Source organism: Apus apus, chromosome 16 (assembly GCF_020740795.1).
Source record: "Apus apus isolate bApuApu2 chromosome 16, bApuApu2.pri.cur, whole genome shotgun sequence".
NCBI classification, from domain to species: Eukaryota; Metazoa; Chordata; class Aves; order Apodiformes; family Apodidae; genus Apus; species Apus apus.
The window spans coordinates 13831178-13848227 of record NC_067297.1 but is presented as its reverse complement, the minus strand read 5'-3'; the positions used below and the strand labels follow the sequence as shown (position 1 = coordinate 13848227).

The 17050-nt window shown below is 44.9% G+C and overlaps 1 protein-coding gene across 3 annotated transcripts in view; it reads right to left on the bottom strand.

Annotated features, from left to right (window-relative positions):
• KIAA1671 (KIAA1671 ortholog) overlaps window positions 1–17050 on the bottom strand; it is a 73930-nt gene that overhangs the window by 34554 nt on the left and 22326 nt on the right. For 2 of the 3 annotated variants that reach the window (XM_051633695.1, XM_051633696.1), the window contains 4 exons: window positions 15296–16955; window positions 14055–14148; window positions 8736–11954; window positions 7458–7580 (listed from right to left, as the gene is read on the bottom strand). In XM_051633695.1, coding sequence (XP_051489655.1) covers window positions 7458–7580; window positions 8736–11954; window positions 14055–14148; window positions 15296–16902 — 5043 coding nt within the window. In that variant the 5' untranslated portion in view covers window positions 16903–16955. Of the gene's footprint in view, window positions 1–2488; window positions 2684–7457; window positions 7581–8735; window positions 11955–14054; window positions 14149–15295; window positions 16956–17050 lie in introns of those variants that run through there. The other variant, XM_051633698.1, reaches the window with a different exon arrangement.

Genomic DNA, 17050 nt, shown 5'->3' with positions numbered 1-17050 from the left:
TGCTCAGGAGTCCTGCTCTTCCCCCCCTCCAAGAAACATCAACTAATTTGACCAAAACCAGACTGTTATCACACAAGCCATGAACTTCTGGATGCTTGAGCCATCCTAAAGGCTCCTAAAAGCCTCCTGAAGAAGTCTGCACGGCTCCATCCGTGCTCTTGGCTTTCATTGTCTGTCCATTGGGGTCATTCCTAGTTGGTACAGATGCAGCAACAGTTCTCAGTAGCTGTCATTGGTCCACCTCCTGTCAGCACAAAGGCTGATGCTCAGCCTTCCCTAGGAAGCAGCTTCTCAGCAATCCCTATTCCAGTGCTCTGCATCACACTGAAGAACCCCAACCCAGAGGAGCCACAGTGCTCAGTCCTGCAGCACAGCTCATCAGGAGTGAAAATGATCCTGGTTTGATAAGCCTGCTCTTCTCATGATTACAACTGAAACTGAAAAGGGAGCTCAGGGTTGAATTACTGGACAGAACTCTGCCTGCATCTTATACAACCCAGAGACTGTTCTTCAGAAACCTAGAGCTCTCACTCAGCACCCCTGACTACAGGACACAGACCTCTGGGTCAGTCATCACTCACCCATACCAGGCCAGACCACAAACTACACTCTGCTCAAAAAATACTAAGAGGATTTCTTTTGCCAGCCTTCCTGCACATCCCAGCAACACAGACCCTACCCAAAGGTCAGAAGAGGAATAAGCAGAGAGCTGGCACTCAGCAGGTCCACCGGTGTCCAACAAGTTCACCATCATGCAGGGGTAAAACTCCACAGAAGAGGTGCAACTTATCAAAAACTCAAACCAGCAGCTTCAAAAATGGAATTTTAATAATAATATTTTTAATTAAGAGTTACAGCTTCTTCAGGTACAGTTACCTAATGAATTAAGTATCTTAGCTCTCCAAGATAGATCAAATAACACAAAGCTTGACAACTAACCCCGACATCTCTGGTTACTCCTGATTATAAACAGAGAGAACATATGCGTATCTCATTAGTAGCTTTCAGGTGCAGCATCAAGACAGAAAGTGACAAAAGGCACACCTATGCTTTTCCCTTAAAATTCCTTTTAAAATATATATTTAATATCCTGAATATCACAATTGTCCTTCTAATATTTTCTTGCAACACAGCAGGAGAGTGTATATGGAGCATATGCACACAGTGCAACACCCTGTTCTGCGACAGACTAAAGCTGCACAATGTCAGGTATCATCCCAGAGATCTTCTGGACTGATCACAAAGTTTGGCTGGTTCTTTCCCCTGGCCTTATAGAAAATCACCAGATAGATGTGAAAGCAAAAGCATCCTGAGCTCTCTCTCAGACTTCTCACACTAACCAGCCTCAAAGAACATCCACCCCCTCATCATTCTGAAGCCTGATATAGCATGCTAATTTTTTAGCATGCAATTTAGAGAAAGCTTGCCTCTTAGAAATGAAGCTAATCAGATAAAAAAACACATCCAGACTTCCATGTTCTACAATACTACAATCTCCAACAGGAAAAGATTTTTAAGAAAATACTAATTTCTCTTCCAGCTGCAAAAAACGTAGAGTAGCAATCCCATCTCACTGCTGATCAAAGCACTTACAAGTCCAGGACTGGAAAATTAAACTTGAAATCAAGGAAGCAATTTCTTTGTGATGGTTTCAAAATGAGCTGGCAAACAGCTAACATGAAAAGGTTTCATGTGTCAGTGCTGATCCCCTGCTGAATTTCCAGCTGAAAAAGTTGCTAGATGAATGCAGACAACACCACAACCAAACAAAAACTGATATTTGATTAGTACAGAAGAAATTAAAACATGAATTCAAAATGATATAGTATCTATCTGAAAAAGCTTCACCAATCCAATTCATCTTTTATAAAGATGTAAGTATCAGACAAATAGCAGTCACTGTGCAAAAGTGACCCTTCAGAGCTGGCACCTGGCACAGGCTGTTAAAAACAGCTTTTCACCAAAGGGCGCCCTAAGGACTGTTTGATGAGGAAGTGCTCCCTGAGACAAGTGAATTAACCCAGGCAAATTAAAAATAAGTAAGTAAATGTAAAAGTACACACTTCTAAATCCAGGAGTACTGGCCATTTTACTCAACTAGCAGGCAGCAGCTCCAGCAAGCAGCAGGGGACGGAGTGCTCCGGAGCAGCAGCCTCCAGAGCCCGAGGAAGCTTTCCAACAAATGGGGAAGAATATTTAATATGCAGAATGCAAAACTACAACTCCTACAGTCAGACATGAACAAGAAGACATTCCAGTTACTAGGAGGGTTTTCAAGTAGTCTGCAGTCTCCTGATTTTAAGCAAGTATTAAAGGTAAAAGAGCCATCCTCGCCAAAATGAATCCCAGGTTTAACGCTGCTATTCAGAAAGATCAGAAAGAAACTGCAGCACGAAGCCATCACTGCTTAACAACATTCTCAGGATTTCTGAAAACAGTTAAAAACATCCAGCTTGGCAAGCAGGATGACATTAAGGCTGACACTTACCCACAAATATTGCAGGAACTTCAGCAAACGTGGACAGTAATAATATTCCATCTTCCAAAGCCCAAAGTTAACGCCAAACCATCCCGGTGGCAGGCAGCCTCCTCGCCCTCCCCGCCTCCAGCAGGAGTTAAAAGCAGAGCAGAGCAATTAAAAGCAACACGAATAATGGAGGGTGTCTGTTTATCCGGCCCACGTCACCACCAGCTCTGTGCCTTTAACAGATGCTGTGGCTACTTATAAGCAGGAGCTGAGCTACCAGCACCATGTGACTTAACCACTTGTTGTTGAGCACCGAACTGCTCCGACTTCTCCCATCTCAGTAATCCCCAACGTGCTAGTCTAGAATTAATAACAGTACTTTGGGTTTCGCACGGAAAAGCCCTTCATCTGGAAGGAAAGAGAAGCTTCTAAACCCAGAGGGGTTTGCAGGCTGGGTTACGAAACGCTGCTAATGCCACAGCAGTTGTTGGGGCTGCTGACCTTGTTCTGCAGTGATGAGCAAGGAAAAGAAAAAACCACACACAAAAGAAGTTCCTGCTTTTCATATAAAAATGCCTTTTGTGAATGAAAAGAAATAGACACGACCAAGTGTCTTTTTATACACTACTGGAATGTCCTCAGCAAATGAATATTACCAAAAAAGGAAGCAAGTCTGGGGACACCCAGTTAGCAGCCACCACAGGGGCATCCTCAGCCATGGGAAGCAGAGCTCACTGATCATTCCACAGTGGGTGATCATTTCTCCCTCTTCCTACTTTTTTTGGCCTGTGCTGCTTTTTTGACATGAAAAAGAAAGTTAAGTGACAGGAGCCAGTTCAGGATGGGCCCCGACTGCCTCTCCTCCTCCCAGCACCTCTCCACTCCTTTCCCAGGGAGGGACAATGCAGAGGGGACACAAAACAGCTTCCAGGACTCCAGCATCTCCTTTGCTTGTAATTTTGGTTCTGGTTGTTTAAGAAAAATACCCCCCACCTTTCTAATCACCACTTATAAGATCTTGCAGAGCTGACAGATAAATTTGCTCTTCTTCCAGGCTGATCAAGTTTTCAGGCCAACAGAACAACTTGCACCTGATGGTTTTTTAGTCCATCTGTTTCCATCTGAAGGAGAGAAGCCCCAATACCAGAGGCCTTATAGAATCAGAAGATGAGAAGATTTGCTTTTCCATGGGTAGAAGAGAGACCTGTCATAGCCAGAACTGGAGACAACTGGTGAACTGTGATAAGCCAAACTATAAATTCATCTGTACATGTTTATAAAATATTTATCTTCTCTCTCTTGCAGTTCATTTCCAAAATATTTTCAAGAGTCAGCTCATTATATTCTTAAACAAATCCTTCCCCACCCACATTTCAGGGTTTCAAATAACTGCGTCTTTATATGGATACCATTATGGATACCAGACTTTCCCCACCAAAAGAAAAAAAAAGTTTAATATAAAATAAATAAATAAAATATATAACCAGAGGCTTCAAAACAACTCATGCCTGCACCACCCCTAGTTCCAGAGTGCTCTGTTGTAACTACACAGAGCAGTAGTTTGGGTTACAACTAAAACTTGGGTTACAGCATTAAAGCTGCTGTGTCTGTGTGATCCCTTTGGCCCAACAGAGCAAGAGCCCTCATTTCTGTCTGGGGGATGAGCCACACCACCTACTCCTCAGGTTTAGTTCATAAGGCTCCCATCAGTCCTGCTGACTTAGTCAGGAACTGGGGTTTGTGACCGAAGGCCAGAGAGCCCCAGCACTGCCCGGCCAGGAGGGACACGGTCGCGCTAGGAGTGACCAGCCCTGAGAGCAGCTTCTGACATTCCAGTGGTTCACCCTTGCGGGGAGCTCAGGGGGCACAATCACCCCACGTCTGCCAAACCAGAGAGCGTGTTTGTTCTACAGAGTCACAGCAGAGGCTCAGTCCCTCAAACTGCATCCAAGGTCTGAAGGAAACGTGCGCTCCGGCAGCCTGGGGCACTGAGCCAGGGCGACGCTGCCTGCTCGAGAGCCCCAGGGATCTGCAGCCAGGCCTGAACTAGAATCCCAGGTGTCACAAGCAAACAGAAGGAGAACGAGGTTATTTTTATACCTACAATGCAGTGCAGGCAGTGCTAAAGCACAAATGACTTCATCAAGTACTAGACATTGTTAACTGGGCAGGGAAAAGTTCTTCTGCCGTTAGCTCCAGGGATGCAGAAAGGAAATTATTTATTCATGTCAATTCTATTATTTCCTTAATTCCCCATTAGGTGGAAATAATTTCCTTCTTTACTAGAATCCACTATATTGAAGAGTGAAAGGGGAGGGGAAATTATCTTATACTGGAACAGCACAAATAAATAAGGGGGCAGTTCCAAGCTCTAATATTTCTATTATTCAGAATTGTATATTGTAATGATTTGATTTCAAAGAAATCCTACAGAACATTTTGAAAGATAATTTCATTTGAAGTAGATTTCCTAGAATATAATTTCCAGGAGTAAAATTAGACTAATATAACTTGCTTCCATTTAGAACTCTGTTCATCCATAAGAATCTAGGTCATTAGCTGCCTTGGAAAATTTTCTTCAAGTAGTTGTTTATTATCATAAGCAGATGGGAAATAATGCAACAAATCCTTACTAATTTAAGTCGGTTTGTCGAGTATCAAAGGACAGTTCACTGCAGTACTTCAGTGGTGGTTCAGTGGTGGGTGTAGATGGAAGGGACCCTTTTCTTCTACAATACAGGCAGCAAGTTGTCACTTTGAGCACCCCAGTCTCATCAGAATGACAACGATCCCAAGATGACCAGCAAAATGGACTGTAGCAATTTTCTGTCACTGTGCCACAAGAAAAGGCCAGTAACTTCCCATGTCAAACAGGGAGAGTAGAAACTGTTCCAAGAGAACAGCAGCACTGCTCCTGCCTTCCAACCCTGGCTCCAAGCAAAAGCAGAGGCTGGCTGTGACCCCGGGCACCGCCGGGATGCTCCTGCACTGTCCTGACCTGCCGCCCCCCTCCAGCTCCAACACCAGCACAACGTGGCTCTCCAGCAGAGGGAAGTGTTGAATCGTCCCGAGGAAGGCACAGCTCTGCATTTTCTCCAAGCTGAAGTCCAGGCACCAACCTGTGCTGGCAGAAACGGTTCATTTCATGTCACCTTCTGCGCTGCCCGTGTGGGGCTGCGGAACCACGGCCGCACGGCGAGTTTCCCACCTCCCCAGTGCAGGGAAACATCCCTTCTCTGCACCTGACCTCACCAGTTCTGTGCCCCTGCTGCCCCCAGGGCCCTGCAGAACCACCACAGCACGACTGGGCCCATCCAAGCAGCACAAAGGAGCAAAGCACTCGGATCCTGTAGAATTCCAGTGGATCCAGATGTGCGAGTTTCCTCCTTCAGCGGGGCTGACAGCCCTCCTGCCTCAACCAGGCTGCACCTGGTAGAGTCTGAGGTTGTTCTGAGTGAGCTCACACTTGACAACCAGGTTGGAGAACAACAGCCATATCTACCTGGATAGCTCAACCAGCCCAGCACTGTTTCTGACAGCACTTTTCTCCCTCTTGTCCTGCCTAGTCAGCGACATCTTTACACAGCTGCACTGCAAGCTGATGGCATTTAACAAGTGTAGGGATTGAATGGGAAGTGCCAATTCTGTAAATAACCCAGACTCCCTCTAAGATGAACATTCAACCTGAAGTCCATGCTAGGAGTGGGAAGGACAAAGGAGTATCAGCCCTCAGATACCTTCCATGAAGTTTTAAGACTAGAACTGGAACAACATGAGCCTGTTTCCAAGCTCCTCTTAGGAAACTTGTTTACAAAATCCTTCCAGGTTTCAGTTGTTCCTTTCAGTTTTTTCATCTCTGTCTGTTCTCTACGAAAGGGGCTGAAAGCAGCAGCCAGTGCCAACAGCATCTCTGCAGAGGACACTACCCTGGGTCACCACACGGGTGTGCCAGCAGACTTCAGAGGACGGATGAGATTTGAGCTCGGTGAGGTGACAGCTTCAGTCACCCCTTCCCCACACAACGGAAGAGTTTTGGAAAGATGTGGGACACCCAGATTTTCAAAAGCTGCAAATATGTATCTGTACAGTTCCGAAAGGGTGCACTCTGAAGTGACCACAGCATCACTCCCGGGTATCAAACCTGATCCCATGCAGAAGGTTAAAAAAAAAAAACGAACACAAAAACCCAAAGCACAAGCACAGGATTCAGTGGTTCAATCCATGTCCTGCCAGGGAGGAAGGATTTCAATGGCAGCAGCACTTGCCTCTCTCAAAGTTGCAGAGTTCTGTGCTGTTGATGGAGTTTTCCAGTTCTTTACTTGCCACAGAAAAATCTGGTATTTCATTTATTATTTAACTGTTGGAAGATCCAGACCTTTGCTTTGCATTTCAGAACACCTGGACACAGGATGTTATTTCTCAATGTAAAATTCATCCATGGACTAAAGTCAGGACATCCTTCTGCAACTTAGGAGAGTATCACCCAACTACTTTAAGAGGGAATTTACCCCTAAAGTATACATTTTAGAGGCAAATCAGACTACCAAAAAAGTCAGCTGTGTGTTGCCTACAGAAATAGCATTAAACCCATCCTTTTCCAGGCTGTGACACAGCTCTGTCTGTCTGCACAATTTTCCAGAAAAAAAGATTTTCTAGAATCTAACCAAATTAATCAGTTCAATCTAAGCTCAGAAACAAACAGAAAGCATAATGATCTAGACACACCTTAAGAGTTCAGGGTGGAATTTCTTTGCTTTGAAAGAATAATGAACAAGCTGCATGGTTAATACTTCGTGGAGCAGTGCTGGAAGCCCAGGGAGCAGCATTCCCTGCCAGCCACCCCAGAGGGTGCTCCTGCTCTTCCCCAGGAGGAACACACACTTTCTGCCACAGCTCTGGGCAAGAAGGAAATGGTGCCCAGGGGAGCAGGACAGGCTGCAGCTCCATCACCTCCCCCAGCCCCTGCAAAAGACCCCCCACAATAACTTACCAGCCCGTGTTCTGTCCTTTGGTCCTTATGGAAACTGTGCCAGCTCCTCTGGGCAGAGACCCGGGGCAGCTCTGCTCCCTCTGCTCTGTCTGAACTTGGCCTGGGCCACTCTTTCCTAAAAGCCTGTTGAAATAAAGTTCCTTGTGTTGTTACATATACATACATATACATCTGTATCTAAAATGCCCTTTGGAAAAACAGACAAGAAACAGAGAAAGCTCAAAAGCTGAAAACAAAATGCAAAACCATCACGCACCAGTACAGGTGAGGGATGACCTGTTGGGAAGCAGTTCTGAGGAGAAGGATCTGGGAGTCCTGCTAGATAGCAAATTATCCATGAACCAACAACGTGCCCTTAAATCCAAGGGGGCCAATGGAATCCTGGGGTGCCTAAGGAAGAGTGTGTCCAGTAGGTCAAGAGAGGTCATCCTGCTCCTCTGCTCTGCCCTGGTGAGGCCACAGCTGGAGAACTGGGTCCAGTTCTGGGCTCCCCAGTTCAGGAGAGACAGGGAACTGCTGGAGAGTCCAGGGGAGGGTGACAAAAATGACTGGGGGACTGGAGCATCTCCCTGATGAGGAAAGGCTGGGAGAGCTGGGGCTGTTCAGCCTGGAGAGGAGAAGGCTGAGGGGAGACCTTGTTAATACCTGTGAGTACCTGCAGGGTGGGTGCAAGGAGGATGGAGCCAGATTCTGCTCAGTAGTTCCAGTGACAGGACGAGGGGCAATGGGCACAAGCTGGAACATGGGAAGTTCCACTGTGAGCCCTGCACCACAACAGGCCCTGCACCCCTGCATTCACATGTCACTTCATTTCACCACAGCCAGCACCAGCAATGAAGGTTCACGTACAAATAAGGGCCATTCACCCAGTAAATAAAAAATATTAAGAATACATAATAACTTGCTGTCCTTCAGGAAGAAAAACTCCAAGCCTCCAAAAAAATCCCTGTTGACAACTTATAAATTAAACCCAAAGTACTTCTTCTTAAATAATTACACAACTACAGAGTTAACAACTTAACATCCTAGGTTCACAGCACTAATAAAATAATATGCAATTGTTTAAAAGTGCTTTCAAGCTCTCCATGGAAATATCAATAAATGTTTCTATACTTGAAATAAAAAAAACGTGCAAACTCCCCAAGAAAAGAGAACCCACCAGGAAAGGAACTTGACTGAGCAGTGTGTGCCTGGGCTGAACAGAGCTAGAGAGACAGGAAAGCTTCTCCTCACTTTCAGCTTGAGCTACAGGAAAGACTTCAACACTATGTGCAATACCTTTTTATCCTCGTGGAAGAAAGATTCTGACCGAGATGCCACCTTGTGTTTCCAGCCGTTATCAGCAGTTTCCAAGGGGAAGCTCTGCCTGGATCTGCATGGCTCCTTCTTGCCCCAGGCTTCTTGTGCAAGGGGGAAATTGTCCTTCCCTGGGCGGCTCTTTTCTGAGTAGCATCGTCTCAAATCCGGGGCAGCACTTCCTAAGCCTGATGTGTAGGTCTTCCAATCAGTTCTACTCTTCACACTAGAGGAGTCAGTCACACAGGTCACCTTGTTCACAGTATCTTTGTTCCCTGTTATAGAGCTCCTTGCCACATTTCTGCTCCAATCACTCTCTGGAGACACCTCCAAGAACTGTTCTTTTGTGACCAACTTCTTCTGTAACAGGCTATCATCCACCTTGGACAACTTGGAAGCAAAGTTGATTTCCAACTTTTGGTCTACACCAACTGCAGTTATAGGCTGCACCTTCTCAATTACAATTTTTGAACTTTGGTTCTTGGAAGTGAAGTTCACTTCTTCATCCTCATCAACGATGAAAGTTTTCTTTCTAGAGGAATCCATGGGTGAATTTACAGACTTCTCCAGAAAAAAGCTGCTAGGATTTCCCCAGGATGGAGGGCTGAACTTTCTGCCTTTGGACTTTTGTTTATCAAACTCAGCACCACAGGATTCCACTTTCTCTTTGCTCTTTTCAGCTAGAACTGATTTCTCTGCTCTGTGATACTCTTCTGCATGGTCACCTTGTTTGTTTTTAACAGAGCAGGGATCTGATCCCTTCCACTCTTTCCAGCTAAAGGAAGAAGTTGTCATATCTGACACATTTCTTTTGTTCTTTGATTTCTCCCTACTAAATAAGCTGTGATCTTCAGACAGCTTGTCCTGAATGCTACTGGCCTTCACTGATTCTTCTTTGTACTCTGCCATAAGGGCATCGATATCTAGAATTTGGGATCTGTAACCATCCTCAGCCTTCTTTCCAGAAGTGAAATCAGATTTTTTTTCACTCCTTTTCTGGGGGATCAGCTCACTGTCTCCACGCAGGTGGGCAGAACACAGGGGGGATCTGGGTTCATGGTAAAAGGAGGCTTTTCTTCTGCTACTTCTGAGATCACTTTGAGCTGCATTGTCCAGATCCTGTTTTAACAGGAGAGCATCAACATCTATAATTTTCTCTTTAGAATGATCCAGACCTCTTTCATGATACTGTTGGTTATCTTTCCCTTTCCTAGATACATGAAAATTACTAAATCCCATGGTTTTGGAAAAAACATCCTCTTTGTTTTCTTCTTTGATCCAATCCTTGCTAATATGCACTTCTCGTGAGTCCTCTCTACAATTTGTACTCGTCACACTTTTATTTGGCTGCTGCAAGAAAGGTTTGGAACTTTCAGGAAAATCAGGGTCCAGATGATTTGTTGCTGCCTCACTTGAGCTAGAAATGGTGTTAGTTTCACTTGCACTAGGAGAACCAACAAAGCTTTTCTCTTTCTTGTTACCAGGAATCTGATAAGTCACTGCAAAATAAGTTGCCTTTGGCTCAAAGGCAGAGCTCTGATTTTTCAAGTAACCATCAGGACTGCCAAGAACAGTTTGGTTTCCCTCACTCCCTTCCAGCCCTTCTTTGTTTTTGCTTCTCTTTTTAACTGAACCTTCATCCAACTGCAATGAATCCATCCGACTCAGCCTTTTGATATTATCAGGAGTCAGCCAGACGACTTCTTCTGTCTTGACAGAATCCTGAGGCAAGGTTCTCCTCCTCCACCTCTCAGAAATCTTCAAGTCAGAAACGTTACTTTTGCTTCTCCTGATTTTTTCTTCCAGATCTGTTACTCTGATTTTTTCCCTGTTTTCAAGAGCTGTGCCATCTAAGCTGAAGTCCTGCCCTTTGCAATTTAAGTCTAGACTTTTTCTTAAGCTAAAGGCCCTTGACTCCTCTTTATTAATGGTTAGGACTTTTGTATCAGGGTGGTGGCTACTGGAAGATCTGCAAAATTGCTCACTTGAAAACCCTGAAGATGACTGGACCCCATGTTTATTTACACTTGTTGAAATAACTTCACGATCAAAGTTGGCTCTGAATTCATAGCTTTCTGTCCCACCTGATCTAAAACTCCTTTTCTCAGGAGAGCTTTTTGTCACACTAGACCTCTCTGTTTTATCCGTGGAAGAGCTTTCACTCTTATCATTTTTAATTTCAGAATGTAGCTTGTTCACTTTTTCGTTCATTCCCAAATATTTACTTCTGTTTGCAGAATAAGCTATTTTCTCAGCTATGACTATCGGATCGGTTTCAGTTTTATCAGAGTGCTTTTTCTGTTCAGGTGAAGTGCATTCACTGGAGAAAGTATCAGCAGGTTCTTTCAACACAGACTTGCTGGTAAAACCTTTTGTGTCTCTAGCTTCTGAAATAATGTTATCATCTTTCAAGTAGAGAGTTTTACTGTCTGTCCAAGCCAACTGACCAGCCTCTGAGACACCCTCCTTGTTTTTACCCTCTTTCACAGAGGATTTTCTGGTTCTGAGTGTCATGGCCTTCTTTTCAGGAGCCATGGTAATGGCCTCACTCAGAGCTCTTTCACCACATGTCTGGAAGATTTCGTATCTCGGCTCTATTCTCTGGTAAGTCACAGAGTCCTCTGCACTGTGAGGAGTGGGGGTTTCACTCTTCTCAACCACAGGCTTTTCACAGAGAATTCCCGGAGTCATTTTCTTATCTTCACTTGAACAAGCTGGTTTTCCACTTTTTTCCACATCTGCTGCATGTTTTGATGCATCAGGCTGCTTCTGGTACTCCTTCTTTACACCAGGGGTTTCTGCCACTTCTCCCATCCACGATCTCCTGTTGAGCCCCAGGGTCCCCACCTCAGCCTTTGCCTCCAGCTCGTTACTCATCTTCAGTGCAGAATCAGCCCCAGGATGATCAGCAGCAATGTTGTGCCTCTGGACATTGTGCTCAAACATGGTGGCTCGGACAGTTTTAATGCAGGTTTTTTCCACAGGTGTGATTGGTTTTAATTTTTTTTCCAAGCTACTTGTGAACGAGACGGAATTTTCAGTTGGCTGGGAAAAGTGCTGCCCATCTCCCAGGAAGCTTCCCTTTCCCTCCACCTGATCAGGTTTATGTGTTATTTTTAAGACCTGCCGGGGTTTCCAAGAGCTGCCAAGAGCTTGGGCTTCAGAGGGATCCGTGCCTTGTGCAGGCTTCACCTCCTTGCTCTGGAACAAGAAAATCCAACAGTTAAGAGAGTTTATTTAAAACACGTGCAGCAAAGTTTATTTTAAAACTTCCTTGCACCAACTTTGTGCAACTGCACAAGTTCAACACACCCATGGTTCTCAGAACACAAAATCCACCAAGCTCAAAGGACATAAGCAAACTTGGACCTCCAGCTCCTGAACTCTGATTATAAAGTAATTATTTCAGAGCTTGATTTTTACTTTAACACAAGAAAGGAAATAATGTATGAAGTGTGGACACATGATATGCAGGATTATCCGAGTTCCTGAGCTCAAATTTTACAGGACATTTTAATCTACAGTGAATTTATAACTGTATCCAGAGAAGGCAACACATGGAAAAACAGGACAAAACCTCAGAAGGTCCATGACCTCAGCTACCACAGAAACCTTTAGGAACATTTCTGCTGCGAACCCAACAGAACTGCAAGTTCAAAAGCAAAGAACAGAACAGCACAAGAGGGAGGTGGACACCTTCAGTCTGAGCTCCTGGGAGACAAAAAATACACTCTTATTTTGTCAAAAATGCCTTTTCAAATATAAGTGATCACTAACTGAGCAGTCACATGCTCAGTAAATGCAAGAAACATGAAGATCTAGGTAAATATCACAGCTGGAGCTGCTCAGCTAAGAATATTAAGGCTGAGCTGAAGTTCAACGAGAAAGTAGGAATTAATATTTCTATTATCAACTTGCAGGAAATACAACTACCATCCTGAAAGCTGTTATTTTTAATAACATTCATTGAAAAAGCATGCCAATAACAAGCAGAATCAAAGAACTGTCCCTGGTCCCACAACAGTTCAAAATTCTTTTCAAGTTTTAAATTTTAAAACTTAGAATTGACTTAAGCTTCTCCTAAAAAAAACCCAAAACCTGAAGAATGTCAGAAAATTAACACTAAAGACATTTATAAATAAAGATTTTAAATCTTATCTATATTCTTCTAGGCACAAAGGCTTTTTTTTAGTCCTACTTTATTTTCTTTTAAAAGCAAATTGATCTTATTTAAAATTAAGTTAGCCAATAGAAACATGGTATCCAGCTGCTAGTTTCCTTACCACACCAGCCTAGAGAGGAAAAAAGCAGAGCCATGAGAACTCTCAAGAAATACCTTTAAAACTACATTAAGTGTCCAACACTAACAAGTGTCAGCAGAGCAGTCCTGCTTTGCAACACCAAAGTGTTGCACAGAGAGAGCCCAGCAGCCTCTACAGCCCAACAGATCTCCCTGTAGAACACTTGATTGTCCATTGTCCAGCCTTCTAAGGTCACAGTATCCTAGTACCATTCTGGTTGGAAAAGACCTTCAAGATCATCAAGTCCAACCACTACCCTAACTCTGCCACATCCACCGCTGAGCCCTGTCTCCTGGCACCACATCTGCCTTCTTAGATGTCTCCAGGGATGGCGGCTCAACCACCTGCCCAGACAGCCTGGATCACCCAGTCCAACTCCTGCCCCAGAACAGGACAACCCCAAAGTTCACAGCATGTCCCTGAGGGTGTTGTCCAAGTGTTTCTTGAGTATTGTCAGGCTTGGTGCCATTACTGCTTCCCTGGGGAGCCTATTCCAGTGCTCCACCACCCCCTGGGTGAAGAATCTCTTCCTAATGTCCAATCTAATGCTAAGGTTGATGCTGTTGAGGAGACAGCCACGAAACACCCAGCATGAATTTACCAGGGAGCTGGGACCTGGGTGCAGAAAGGCACGACACTGCTGCCACCCTTGGAGCCAACACAGATCAGCCCTGCACAGACCCACAGCTGATCCACCATGGGCTTCATACAGTTCAAGCCCCAATAAAATAGTAAGTAAAATAATTCTCACTCTGTACCACAGCAGGTATTTAACAGCCTACACATTGAACTCTTTCACATCTCATCAGACATGACACTCCCACACCTCATCAGTGTGTCCTAAAGCCAGAACTCCACCTGGACCCCTGTTAGGATCATGTCACTCTTAACTCTCAAGTCCCTTTTTCAAGTCACTGATGGATAAAAAAACAGAGAGTGCTTTCTGCATTCAACATGTAAACACAGCTGGAAACCACACCACCTGATGCCATTTTCTTACTTTTTGGTTTTCTTGCACTTCATTGCTAGAGTCGTTCCCAGCTCCAGCAGGTTGCTCAGGCTTTGCTTCACTGGCTGATGTCAGGCTTGCAAACCTAGGACAAAAGACTCCAGTTACTTCTTTGAGTCCAGTTAGTTAGCACGGACACTTCCAACCAAAACAGACTGGTAGAAATCACATTTCTTAAGGAAGAAACATCACTATTTCATAGTAAGTAACAGTATTTGGTGGTTTGTGTCTAGACCAAAGGATTGTTGTTTCCTGAAAACCAGTGAGTTCCGCAGCTCACTGTGCAGTGTGAGGCTTCAGAGACCCCTGATGAGGCAGAGTGAGAGACAGCAAAGCTCTCATGCCTCAGCTGAATTTATTTGCTTTATTTTTATCATAATGTTAAAAGACCAAGTTTTGCTGAAACACACACTGTCCCAGGGTTTGTAAAGCAGGTCCTGGTACCCAGACCTCTGCTGCATTGGTTATGGGATGCATGTTTCCTTCACTCTACCAAAGCCCATCCTCTTCCTCCTCCTCCTCCCCTTGCCCTTTTGTCACCAGCCCCAGGCAGGAGGGACCCAGCCCAGCACTGGGCCCTGCAGGGTGGCCTCACCCTATGCAAAGTGTGTGGCACCAACTGCTTGCTATTAATTTGAATAATCAGCAACCCAACTTTATATGGAGATAACACATTTTTATCTTGCACTACATCTCTTTTTCCTGGGAAAGATTTGATTTGTTTTGGTGTGTAAGAACTAGCAGATCTTCTCTTACTGCAACAACACTGCTCCTTGCCACAGCTGGGGCAGAACAGACAGCACCCACCTTCAGGCTCTTAGAAGGACAGCAAAAGATCTCTGTCTGCCTGAAAACCTGGCACTGCAGACTGCTGGCAAAGCCACCACAACCAGGCTTTGGCTTTCTCACAAATACACACCCTTGCAGTCTGCAATGCTCACCTCAAGATTCCAAAATGCATGAAATCTTAATAATATACACACAGTGACAGTGACATGCAAAGGCCACTACTGAGAGGATTATTGGTTTTGGAACTGTTGTAAGGGTCTATTTCATTCATTTTTTTAGGGGGGGTAGGAAAATGTGGGAAGGGGCTCAAGAATAGAGCATGAAGAATGACTACATTTAGTGGAACTAAAATGGAACCAAAATGATCAGTTATTTTACTGTACTGAGTGAGTTTTACTGAATGAGAAGTTAAGAGGATTAACTGGGATTTCTCTGCAACCTACATCTTTGTGAAGTCTGCAGAACGTGGTCGTGACTGGAGTGACCTGCGTAGATTTCCTGGCTTCACATCCGTGGCTTCTGCTGTCAGCTCCTTGATTCTCTGCTGGATGCTCACACACCTGCTTTCCCTCTCGGCAGCCGACTGCCCGAGCTCAGTGTCCACCGAGGTGCTGGGATTTTCTGAGGTAAACAGACTGATGTGTTTTCTCACACTGCCCCTGGCAATACTGCTCTCCTTTCCTGAGGAAGCTGCGGGGCTGGCACAGCCCAGGAACGGACCCGTTTCCTTCGGAGCCGCTCTCTTCCCCCCCTTATCGGCTCTGCTTCCACTGGTGCCTTCATGGCTCCTTTCAGGCCTCTGCAAGTTGGCCATTAGTTCTGGTTGTGTCTCAGTCTGTTCACTTTTAGATTTAAGCTTTGGTTCCCACACGTATTTGCCGTTGCTGAGGATGCCAATGTCCTGGGTGCTGCACTGCAGACTTGGTTTAGAAGAACTGCCTTTATTAAATTCAGTTTCTTCAGTTTTGGGCCCCACTCCAGGCTGATCATGGCAGCCCACATCAGGAACAGGAATCATCAACACATTCTCTTCGCTTTCGTAAGATGAACCGCTCTTCTTGCAAGCAGAAAGATCTTTATTTTCAAACTTAGCTGTCAGGTCCATGGACAAAGGCCTTGGTTTTCTAACCCAGGATTTCTCTGTAGGAGACGTTTCCTCAGAAGCTTCCACAGGGCAACGCTTTTGATCTCGTAATGATTCCAGAAAAATAGCAGACACGGGTCTGTGTTTTGGCCTCTGCTGCACATCACTAGAGAAATCAACTTTACTGCTGACGTTATTTGCATCATCATTGCTTTTCTCCCCCAGATGACCTTCATAAGCATCTTTTTTTTCACCACTTTTAAGGGAGTTCCAAGAGACTGGTCTCAGACTGGAGGAAAGTGATACCTGCCTGTGCAGGGATCCCTCAGGGTTCCTGGATGTTTCAGATGGCTGGGATGGTTTCTCCCCCTTGGCATTGCACTGCAGCTCTTTTGTTGGCAGTGTACTGACCACCCTGCAGTCCTCAGCAGCCCGTTTCTCCTGGGCCAGGCTCACCTTGGCTTGCTCCGTGCCTGCTGCCTCAAACAGAATGACTGTGTTTGCACTGGGACCCGTGTAGAAAGTCATGTTTGTGACCACTTCACTGCCAGCCTTGTTTTCATGTTCTATTACCTTCTGATCCACCAAGGGAGGAACATTTCCACCGAACACCTTAACTGGTGACGTTTCTTCAGCGGTCCTTCTGATAAGGCTACTTGACCTGAAAGCTGGAATAGCAGGCTTTACATTTGCAAAAGTATCTGAAGACTTCTCCTTAGAAAAAGGCTTCGGGAAAAGTCTTGGCCTTGGCCCCAGCGACGGCATCGTTGCAGATCTCAGGGCACCCCCAAACTTGTTCTTCTCTTCAAGAGTTAGTGATGCTGAAGCCTCCTTTGCCTTGGCACCCGCATCCGAGAGCACACTGACATACACACGCTGGGATTTCTCCCCACTTCTGAGTTCATTTAAGTCAGGTACTGTCTTCAAAGATGCCAAAGTAGAATTTATTTCTACTCTTGTTGCCATAGCTGTAATTACACATTCAGCTGAACTGAAAAAATCCAACCAGGAAGAAGAACCTGCAAAAAAAAAGAAAGAAAATGCAAGTATTGCTGTAAACTCAGCACAAACATCAAATAACATCATTCCAATTTAAATTCATAAGGCAGCTAAA